At 32.2% G+C, this 12204-nt stretch overlaps 1 protein-coding gene across 2 annotated transcripts in view; it reads left to right on the top strand.

Annotated features, from left to right (window-relative positions):
• The window catches only part of LOC133181681 (uncharacterized WD repeat-containing protein alr3466-like), a 34970-nt gene that overhangs the window by 11414 nt on the left and 11352 nt on the right, over positions 1 to 12204 (top strand). The window contains exons 8-16 of one of the 2 annotated variants that reach the window (XM_061316239.1): positions 366 to 549; positions 1856 to 1949; positions 3819 to 3917; positions 5704 to 5794; positions 6029 to 6236; positions 7256 to 7352; positions 9363 to 9502; positions 9840 to 9887; positions 11533 to 11658. In XM_061316239.1, the coding sequence (XP_061172223.1) occupies positions 366 to 549; positions 1856 to 1949; positions 3819 to 3917; positions 5704 to 5794; positions 6029 to 6236; positions 7256 to 7352; positions 9363 to 9502; positions 9840 to 9887; positions 11533 to 11658 (1087 nt within the window). The remainder of the gene's footprint in view (positions 1 to 365; positions 550 to 1855; positions 1950 to 3818; positions 3918 to 5703; positions 5795 to 6028; positions 6237 to 7255; positions 7353 to 9362; positions 9503 to 9839; positions 9888 to 11532; positions 11659 to 12204) is intronic. The other variant, XM_061316240.1, reaches the window with a different exon arrangement.

Here is a 12204-nt window from a genome sequence, read left to right as displayed (position 1 = left end):
AAGTTTGAATTTTCTCTTCTCCCAGGCATTACTTTTAGAGCTCTCAGTGATGAGCGGTGCTTCGCGCTGCCAGCTGCACTTGCTATTACACAGGATAAGCCTTAACTTCAGTAAAACAGGACATAAGCAATATTTCTAAAATTCCCAATCGAAAGTATTCAGGATCCTGTATCAAAAAAGGTCAATTAAGCCCTGTAACATTGTTTTATCCACCATGTTGCTGTCTATATTATGTTACTCACCATCTACAGAAATATAGGTGGTAGGCATGTCACGTCCATTATCCAGTGACAGAGCATTATTCTAGTCTAAGGCAAAACAATAATTTGTTTCATGTTAGCTCAATCCAAATAATTTTTTTTAAGGTTGATGACTGGTTCTTTTGATAAGACTGTAAAGATCTGGTCCATAGATGGAAAGTTCACACACAAGCTTGACAATTTCCTTGCCACCATTTCTGGAATTTGCTATGTGCCTCGTAACAAGACTGTATGGGTAGCTGGTGGAACATCGTATGCCAGTCTCTTTGATCCCAAGTCCGGGGATAATGTAAGTAAAGAGACATACTGATAATTATAGGTATACAGGTAAACTTCGGTATCTCGACATCGGATATGTCGACAACCTGGGATATGTCGACGTCCGTCCGCGGTCCCGGCATTATTTACTGTAGAAATGATTTGCAAAAACTCTGATATGTCGACCTCGGTAATGTCGCCAACCCTGCTTATCTCGACGTATATTCACAGTCCCAAGAGCAAAATTTACCTTGTTTATGTCGACATCGGCAATTTTCTGCTCTACTAAACCTACCTGTTTGTAAGATAGGGTCGCTCGTCACGCACGGACGACTCTGGGTATCTCGACGTCAACAAAAATTCACACCTGTCACACCCATGTTTTGACTGCGCATTGCTTAATTAATTCTATGGATTGTGTTTGTAGGTGAATCCAAAGCCCCTTCAGCATCTATGAGACGTTAATTGCTTAATGTTCAGCTTGGGTAATATCATTGATAAATCTACACGATTCTGCACAGATATACAAGCGTTTATTTATATCAAAACCTAACATATTTTTAAATTTGAAAAAGGTAACTAAATTGAATACCAAGCATACTGAATAAATTCAAAGTGAGGAATTAAGATATTTTAATGATATTTTGTAGTTAAAATGCATTCAACAGAAAACATTCCAATTAACGACACGATAAACCGAATCAGCCGTAATTCATACATCTGTAACATCACTACGTTAGTTTACATACACAAATCTCTTTAAAAAATAAATTTAATAATCAATCAATCCTGAATGAAATAAGGAAAAAATAATAATTACGCATTTTATTTTTTTTCCGTCTCTCGGATGTCAACTTTACACGGTTCGAAGTTTATAGAGTGCATTTCGTATCCTGTTCTAACAAAAAAGCAAGTTACACGCGAATACTGAATGGAAAACTTTGTAAATTTAGAAATATTTAGATAAAGAGAAAGAACACGTTATATAAATAAGAAATTTAAAAAATAACTTCTTAGATTTTTAATGAAAAATAGAGGGATTGCTGAAATAAGTTGAGCCACAGTCTATATTGAAGTCATGTACATATAATAAGCTTGTCTGTTTTGCTATGCAGTGAAACCTTAGACCTCAAGTCTCAACTCTGATATCTCGACATTTTCCGATGGTACCGTCGATGTCGAGATAACGAAGTTTACCTGTATTTGATTAATTTTTACAATCATTATAATTTGGAAATAAGATATAGTACATATAAATGTATTTGTATGCCAATTTAATCATTATTTTAGAAATTTATCTCAAATATACTTTAATACATAGTATTTTTAATTCATAGGTATCAGATTTTATTGGAACCTTCCAACAGCAGGAGGAAGAAAAATATCAATTGCAGATTTTGAAGTACATTCCAGAGCTGAATGAGGTCATTGGTGAGTTTTGTAATAATTCTGATGAACATCTCCATCGTGAATGATTGTAGTTATCAGGGATGGGGTAATCGTAATCGAGTAATCGTAATCGATTGTAATGATTACTTTTTGTCAAGTAATCGACAGTAATCTGTAATTGAAGAGATTTTTGATTACGTGTAATCATAATTTAATCGATTACAGCTAAAATTTTCAATGTAATTATAATTACTTTTTCGATTACTTTCGATTATTTCATACATAAATTTAATGGATGTTACTTTGGAGAATTATTTCCAGTCAGTCACACATAAATATCAAATATAAACCACCTAGTGTAATGTTTGGATTTCCTAACTTTTATTACCATAAGTTTAAAAATATTCTCAATAAAATTTGCATTATAAACCTTCTGGTCTAGTAATAAATAATTCAGAAGTGTATTTCAACCATTTATTAATAAAATATACAGATTTTTTGAGTGCATTTTACATTTGACCCACTGTCCTCTTGCTGCATGTCCTTTTCATATTTCAGATGTTGAAAAATTTTGTTTTGTAATAGATAGAAAATTATAAATAGCAAAAACAGATTTCAGTGCTATATTAAATATAAATGACTTGGTAAATAAACTACATTGTACTCGAATAAAAAGATGGAAATACATGTACTTATTCATATCTGAAAATGTTTAAACAACTTCAAACTTGTGTTTTAGGAACTTTAAAATTTGCAAAATCATTCTCATGTTTTCATGCAAAATTGTAAGGTTGCTTTTATATCAGTGAGAGGTTATAAGTGTCTGTAAGAGAGGGAGTAAATGTCACTGTGTTTGCTTATCTTAATTGGCTAATTAATTGACTGAGACATCCCTGATTTGCAGATAATGAGGTGTAAACTGTGAACTACCTAATGTTTAACTTTCATTCCATTGAAGACAAACAATATTTATTAAAACAATTAATAGCTCTCAAAACACTTATTTCAGTACTGAATGAAATTGTGCTATTAGTTTAATTACTTAAAGACACATTTAATTACATGTTTATTACTAAGAGTTCTAATTTACTTATTTTTTTGAAAAAGACACGTACAGGAATGTTTAATGTGTACTGTCAACATACGGGCAGTCCAAATACTTCTAATGAAGTAATTCACAATAAAATATTGAATAATTTTTGCAACAAGTCAATAAATATGGAGGTTCAGATCCAAGCTTGCAAGGAATAATTAATTCCTTGGCATATTTTATTGTAGGAATCATGTCTCCACTTTCCATGGTAGAGAATCCCTCATTTGGACATTTAGTGAGAATGTTAGCATAATAATAAAATAATAGAATAAAACTTTAAAAGAATCTGCACTGAAACTGCAGAAACACATTCAAACTTCAGGAGATAACATCAACTTTTACCATTTAAATATTGCTTTGATATTTGAAGGGATAAAAACTTGGAAGTAATCGATTATTAATCGATTACATCTTCCAAAGTAATCGATTACAATCGATTACAGGACAAAAATGAGTGTAATCGATTAATAATCGATTACACAAAATTCCTCTTAGTAATCGATTATTAATCGATTACATTTTTCAGTAATCGTGCCCATCCCTGGTATTTATCAGGGAGTGTTGTAATATTTCTGAAGCTCATCTTCAAGGTGAATGATTGTAGTTATTGGTGAGAACTTTGATTGCTTATCATTAAATTCTCATCATCCAATGTGTTGATTTTTTTTTATTTAGATAAATTTAAATTTAACAAAAAAAAAATTCTCAAAAAACCCCCAGTTATTACAGGTTGATGTAATTAGATACATATGCAAGTTAACTAATTTGTGTACCTTACTTTGAATAGAAATACATACATTAGGATGTTTTTCTCACAGCCTCCACGAGTCGTCGACATCTGGTGGTGTGGAAGTATAATCCCTCTGGTTGTATCACAGCTCTCAAGTGTTCCAGCAATCTAGAGAGCCTCTGTTACAGTAGGTCCTACATTCATTTTTATCATTATAACAGCAAGTCGCACATTTAATTTCATTCATCCTTATAACAGTAAGTCCTACATTCATCCTTGTAACAGTTATAGAAGGTCCTATATTTATCCTTGTAACAGTTACAATAAGTCCTATATTCATCCTTGTAACAGTTACAATAAGTCCAATATTCATCCTTGTAAGAGTTACAGTAGGTCCTATATTAATCCTTATAACAGTTATAGTAAGTCCTACATTTACTTTGTAAGTTACAGAAAGTCCTATATTCATTATTGTAACAGTTACAATAAGTCCTACATTCACCCTTGTAACTGTTACAGTAATTATCACATTCACCTTTGTAACACTTACAGTAAAGCCTATTTTTCAGTTTAATCCTTGTAACTAATACATCAAGTTTTACCCACAGTTTCGCCCTTGACACTTTTTTAATAAGTTCTACATTCAGTTTCATCCTTGACACTGTTACAATTACAATAAGTCCTACATTCAGTTTCATCCTTGACACTGTTACCATTACATAAAGTTCTACATTCAGTTTCATCCTTGACACTGTTACAATTACAATAAGTCCTACATTCAGTTTCATTATTGACACTGTTACAATTACAGAAAGTCCTACATTCAGTTTCATCCTTGACTCTGTTACAATTACATAAAGTCCTACATTCAGTTTCATCCTTGACACTGTTACAATTACAGAAAGTCCTAAATTCAGTTTCATCCTTAACACTGTTACAATTACAGGAAGTCCTACATTCAGTTTCATCCTTGATACTGTAACAATTACAATAAGTTCTACATTCAGTTTCATCATTAACACTGTTACAATTACAATAAGTCCTACATTCACTTTCATTCTTGACACTGTTACAATAATAATACGTCTTGAATTCAGTTTCGCCCTTGACACTATTACAATTACATTAGGTCCTACATTCACTTTCATCCTTGAAACTGTTTCAATTACAACAAGTCCTACATTCAGTTTCATCCTTGACACTGTAACAATTACAATAAGTCCTACATTCAGTTTCATTATTGACACTGTTACAATTACAGAAAGTCCTACATTCAGTTTCATTATTGACACTGTTACAATTACAGAAAGTCCTAAATTCAGTTTCATCCTTAACACTGTTACAATTACAGGAAGTCCTACATTCACTTTCATCCTTAACACTGTTACAATTACAATAAGTCCTACATTCACTTTCATCCTTTTAAATGTTACGTATGATCAAGTTTTTCATCAATTTCATCCATGTAACTGCTGTAAAAATAAGTTCTTTGTTCAGGTTTAAAGTCTTAAGTTCAATCTTATCCTTGTAACTGCTGCAGTAAGGCCTACATCCAGTCTTATCCTTGTAACTGCTGCAGTAAGGCCTACATTCAATCTCATCCTTGTAACTGCTGCAGTAAGGCCTACATCCAGTCTTAGACTTTTAACTGCTGCACAGCTAACACACATTCACAGATTCGTAACATGTTTTATTATTCTTGCAGAGAGTATTTTGAAAAAAAAAGTTTCATTTGTATCAGAGCAGTACTGAAAGGGTTTTTTTTATGATAATAATACTTTTGAATATATTTCAGCACAAAAGATACCATTATTGGTATAGTTTTTGTAAGTTTTAACTAAGAAGTAACTACTCCAGCATGCTAGAGGTTCACGGTGAGATTGGAGGTATATAAGGAGCTTAGGGACGTTAACCAAGACTCTTACTTGTAGGAGTAAGAAGTTACCAGTATAAATGTTTTGTTTACATTTCAGCTAAGAAGGTACCTATATTAATATTTTCTGGTGATAATGAAGGAGTGATTATTAAGTGGGAAAGAATGCAGTCTAACCATTTCATGTACAGGTATGTTTTTAAAACATGAGTTATTTCCCTTAAAATCTTCAGAAGCTGCTCTTGATGCTAAATAAGAACATTTGTTGAACATGCAAATAATCAAAATAAGACATGAATTTTGAAAGTTTAGAGAAAAAGAGATGTTGCATGTATGTTTGAAGCAAATATGGTTTGGAAAAAAATTGTGGGTATTTCCTTTGAGATGTACAAAGAAGCAGTTTTGGATTATTTTCATTCTTTCAGTAAGGAACTTTATCAGCTGAGTGACAACAAACTAAAAAAGCAGAAAAAAGTGGGTAGTAAGGCGAGAGAGCTGTTATTAGAGCAGCAACTGAACCAATCCCCATCCAAACTGTTCAATGATACCCAGCCATCAAAAGTAGATGCATCCAAACAGAAAATCAACAATGTCAAAAGTCATTATGCTTACAATAAACCACTTATACCACCGGTGAGAAAAACTATTCCAAACTTCAGTGACCAAACTGTTTTTATACCCCAAGCAACAAGTTGCGGGGGGTATAATGTTTTTGACCCGTCAGTCAGTCTGTCAGTCCGTCAGTCCTTTTTTTTTTGTCAGCGCAACTCCTCATAAACCGCTGCACAGAATTTCGTCAAACTTTGCAGATATTTAGGACACAATGTGTAGATGTGCATATTACCAGGAAATTCCGATTACTTTATTTTTCTGGGAATTTCGGCACTTTTCAACTTAGATTTTTTGCCATATCTTGAATATAGAGATGAACAGTATGTCAGCACAACTCCTCATAAACCACTGCACAGAATTTGGACAAACTTTGCAGATATTTAGTACACAATGTGTAGATGTGCATATTACCAGGAAATTCCGATTCCTTTATTTTTTCTGGGAATTTCAGCACTTTTCAAGTTAGATTTTTGGCCATATCTTGAATATAGAGATGAACAGTTTGTCAGTGCAACTCCTCTTAAACCGCTGCACAGAATTTGGTCAAACTTTGCAGATATTTAGTACACAGTGTGTAGATGTGCATATTACCAGGAAATTCCAATTCCATTATTTTTGCCTTAAGAGTTTTGCCTATTATTGAAGAAACTTTCCAGCTAGGTAATAAGGAAATCCACTGGAATCAGCTGTTGTAATGAAATTTTATGTGAAATATTTTATGACCTTAAAAGACCCGTATTGATTTTGAGATCAAAATATTAATGATTTAACACACAACACACACACACACAAATCTTGGATAGTTCTCTTGGGGTGAGCGTGGGGTTTGTGAGCTTGCTCACTTTTTCTTTCATTGTTCATAAATCAAATTTTTGCTATGAATATGATTACATTGTAAGATGCATGGTGAAGATGTTTACTTATACATACATATAAACTAGAAAGAGGGGAAAATATGTGTAATTCTCTAATGTTCAATTATTGTCTACAGTGTCATCTCATTGTTATTTCATTTAAGGTGATTATGTTTCTTCTTACAGCCATCAGTACATAACCACCCCAATACAACCATACTAAAGATCGTGTTTGTGGAGAGATTTGACTACATCATAGCAGCCTCAGAGGACAGCAATATATGTCAGTATCAAGAACAAAATACTGTTATTATTGATTTAAAGATTCAATAAGTATAACCTACATTTAATACAGTACCTTTATGTGCAAGTCCTTGTCACTATTGTTTTTTTTATGCCCCACCATGAATAAGGTCAGGGCATACAGCGTTTGTTATGTCCATCTTCATCCTTCTGTCTCTCCATCTGTCCATCCAACATACTATGCATTTAGCTCAGTTTCAAAGACACTATTCAAGATATTCTTATAAAACCTTATATGCTGGTAACATCAACAGTTTCCTATGTTCTTGTATAAACTTTTCTTAGAGTTGTGTTTACCTGTTTCACAGAAACTATTCAAGATATTTTTATTAAACTCAATATAGTGATACATATTAGTAAGAGCTTATCAACTACATCAAAATGTGTTACATTGACCTTCCTTATGACCTTGACCTCACTTTTCTTAAATTTGGATTTAGCTCAGTTTCAAAGAAACAAATCAAAGTATATTTATCAAACTTCATTTGCTGATACATATTGGTGAGAGCCTTTCAACTGCATCAAAAGTTTTTGACCTTGACCTTCTCTATGACAATGACCTCACTATTCTAAAATTTGTTAAGCTCAATTTTAAAGACATTTTTTTCTAAATATATGTATACTTATACTTATTGGTGAGAACTTATCAGCAGTCCATTTTTAGCTTTACTTGTCAGAGAACAGAGGAGCTTATGTGATAGTAAGGTGTCCATCATCCATCCGTCCATCTAGTCTGTCCGTCTGTCTGTAAACAATTTTTCGAAACGCTACTCCTCCTACAGTTTTTGGCTGATTTCAATATAACTTAGTACACAAGTAGACTATACTAAGATACATAATTCAGTACATTGGTTTTTGAATTTTATGAACAGTGTTGCCATGGTAACTAAAAAATAGAAATTTCTGTGAAATACTCTTAGAAGGCTACTCCTCCTACAGTCTGATTTCAGTATAACTTGGCACACAAGTTGACTACACTAATATACATTATTTTATTTACTGGTTTTTGATTTCGATAAGTGATGTTGCCCTGGTTATTAAAAATAGAAATTTATGTGAAATTCCTTTAAAACACTACTCCTCCTACAGTTTTGGCCTGATTTTCATATAATTTAGCACAAAGTAGTCTACACTTAGATACATAATTCTCTTTATTGGTTTTTGATCTCTGTGAGTGGTGTTGCCATGGTTACTAAAAATAGAAATTTCTTTGAAATTCTTTTAAAATGCTACTCCTCCTGCAGTTTTGGTTTGATTTCAAAATAATTTGGCACACAAGTAGTCTACACTAAGATACATAATTCTATTAATAAGTTTTTAATTCTGATGAACAGCCTTGTCATGGTTACTAAAAATAGAAATTTCTGTGAAATTCTTTTAAAATGCTACTCCTCCTACAGTTTGGTCTGATTTCAATATAACTTAGCACACAAGTAGACTACACTTTTATACATAATTTTTTTTTTTTTATGGTTTTTGATTTCAAGACTAAACCAAGGATCATTCAATTCTAATTTTTTGCTTTTGCATAGTTTCAAGTTCCTTTGTTAAAATACAAACCAGTAGAGCTACAGTCTTGTCAGAGACTTCTGTTTTTTTTCTCAATACATTACATCCAAAATGTCTGACATCTTTCTTAATGTATGTCATACTAAATCATGATCCCTAATTTTTTTAATTTCATATCAATCAGTTGTAAAATTAAGCGCCAAATAGACTCAGAATTACCTAACTACCTGCCAAGAAGCTAGAAATCTAAAATACATGCAGGTTTTCCAGTAAAAGTTGTTGAGAATCAAACATCGTTAATACATTCATTTTGTTTTCCAGAAATTTTTTTGTGGTCTGTTTGGACTAATTAGCCACAGATTTTGTTAGTCCGAATGAAAATGCATTAGTCTGAGACTAACAGGCTAATGTTAGTGTTGAACCCTAATTCTGAATGTGTAGAACACAGTTGTGATACTCTAGACTATATTTTAACTTACAGATGTTTGGGCATTTGACTCGGATGCAGTGAAAGCATTGAAGGACATGAAACCAATGGATATGGAAAAGCTGGTGGCTAAATATAGTATCCTACTGGACCCTGACTCTGAGCTGCTACCCCAAAATAAACCCAACACACTGGTATGTGGTTGTCTCATCAAAAACACACACATAAAAGTGATGTCCTTCCTTCATATATGGCTTATTCTTTCCCAATCAGTGTTGTCTAATGCAATCTTTTTTAATTGTCAATTTCATCATTAGAAATCAGTGCATGCAGTTAAAAAAAATGTTGTTATATATGTTCTTTGACATTACACTATTTAAGAAGCTTTATTCAGTAAGATTTCAATGTTTAAATCTTGAACCATAGATGTTTATAAAAAAAAATTGACCATGCTCTGAGTATAGACTTGCACAAATGACTAGAGCATTGCACTACTGAAAATGTACGATGACAATTTTATTTATTGATAAGGAAGAGGACGAGTCATCCGAGGAAGAAGAAATAAGCAGTGTTAAATCGGTACACTACATAACCGAGTGCAGTCTCCTTTTTTTGTGCCATTATTTTCTAACTTTTGTCTAAAGCTTTCAATTTCTCATCAGTGGGATTTCTCATCTGACCCACTAAAAATGCCATCTGACGCTACCATCTTTAAATGCTTTTTTAGTCTTGTTTATTATTTAGTAGGATAGTTTATATACACTTCACAATTAAAATCTTAAAGATTACCTGGATTCATCATGTCTGTCTGTCAGTCAATTTGTGTCTGTCAGTCAGTTTGTCTGTCTGTTTATCAGTTTGTCTCTCACACATTGTCCAGACCATAGTTCTGATATGAATAGGAACAACTGATACTTTACACTATGGCCAGAGAGTATATTAGAGCCCTTTTCCAAGGTCCTCTAAGCAAGGTCACATAAAGTTCAGTATAAAATTCTTGTTTTGAATTATTTTTGCAATGATTTTTATCTAGGTATAAAAATATAAGTTTTAAAAAAGCAGTGTATTTATTTTGGACATGCTTTGTTTTGATCTGATCTGCGGGAATTATTAAACCTGTTAGGAAAGTTTCTGTTCACTTTATTTTTCAATTGCATAAGCAGATTTATTGTTTATCAAGTTTAACAAAATTATTTCAGGTCTCGTGCTATGATTATTTCATATTTACATATTAATTAATTTTACACAGCTTTAAAATGTGCAAGTAGATTTTAAAAAAAAATCACTTACAGAGCTTTCTTCACAGTGTATTGTATTAGTAGAGAGAATTTTTTTTTCACACAGAGTATTGCTTTATAATAAATGTATGACTGTGTACAGTATTTGAGATATATATACAGGACTTTGATTGTCATTTTATGTAGTACCTGTATATTTGAAGGTGGAGATTGCTTCCTGATGTCCATAGTAACTGATTATTATAAGGTTAAGATGTTTATTTCTGAATACAATTTACTGACACAAGCTGGTAATACTGTGGCACACTATGTACTAAAATAAAGTCAGCTGGGAAGAGGCATGTATCAAATAGATGAGGAAAACATTAGCATATGGCACAATCAAGCATTATTCAAGGATCAATTAATGATAAATGTATGCAATCCTGGAAAACATACTTTTCTCCATAAGCAGTAAAACAGTAGAGTTTATAGCCTTGATGGTTTTACAGAGAGGTGTATTTAAACAATGTAGCGTGCTGGGAAGAGACTTAACTCTTGTTGTCTTCTTGGGTGTTTGTGACAAATCTCTGGTGATTTGATTGATGTCTCTTTAGAATTGTTCTTCTTAAAACTGGCTGCTTTTTTTAAAAAAATGAAAGTTTAAACTTTTTGCTCTCACTGATGGCTTAATTAACTTTATTAATTAATAGTAGTTTTTATTTCAGATTTTCCAGTTCAATAAGAGTAAAATAGTGTTAAATAATATAAAATGCATGAAGTATTCCTCAAATTACAACAAATTTAATCATCCTTTATCTTAGAATATTTTAAAATACAAGTAAAGAATGATTTTTCTTTATTGTAATAGACATTGATTTAGAATATAAATCTAACCAGAAAATTCTCATTGATTCACTTCTCAAAAAATTGTATATACAAATCATTTAGCTATTGTCTTTAAAAGTATATGCCAGTTAATTGATTTTTTTAATTCTTGCACTTAGGAGAGTGACTCTGTGACAAATCGAGTGGCAGGATTTGTGTGTAAGTTTGTGTTTGCGGAGCACATGAGTTGCGTTACCAGTATGGTAGTGATTGGGAAGGAGCATGGTATGGACACAACATATCTGGTCAGTATAGGCTGCCGTACAAGTCCACTTCACAATAATCCTAAACACAAAATTACCTGATGACATATAATGCACAAACAAGATAGACCAAGATTTTTAAGATACAATCAAGTTGACAAATGTCATTTTTAAAGGTGAAGGTCAAAATACCTCATTTATTGTTAATTTTCAAAATTCAGGCACTGCTAAAAACAAAACTTGCAATATCTGATGACTATTTAGATAGATTTCAACTTAATTCACACCTACATTTTGTAAAAAGTGTTCCTTTATGTATATTACTCGAGATACAGTATGGTATTTTGGTGACTTATCAGAATATTTTCTGATAATAAAATCCAGATAAATTCACTTGTTCAAGACAAGGAAAGCTAAGTAAACAATGACAAATGTCATTCCAATATATCAAATTATTTTTTTATTCTTCATGTTGACAAAATAGATCTAATTAAATTTCACTTTGCATAAAAAAATTGGTAGGAGTATTGGAATGTAGAAGTAGGTTATATGACATAATGTGAAGACGATGTTTGAAATGGTTAACTC

This window comes from Saccostrea echinata, unplaced genomic scaffold, assembly GCF_033153115.1.
Source record: "Saccostrea echinata isolate AGI-Se365-2 ecotype Australia unplaced genomic scaffold, CSIRO_AGI_Sech_v1 ptg000009l, whole genome shotgun sequence".
Lineage (NCBI taxonomy): Eukaryota > Metazoa > Mollusca > Bivalvia > Ostreida > Ostreidae > Saccostrea > Saccostrea echinata.
This window is presented reverse-complemented; position numbering and strand designations above follow the sequence as displayed.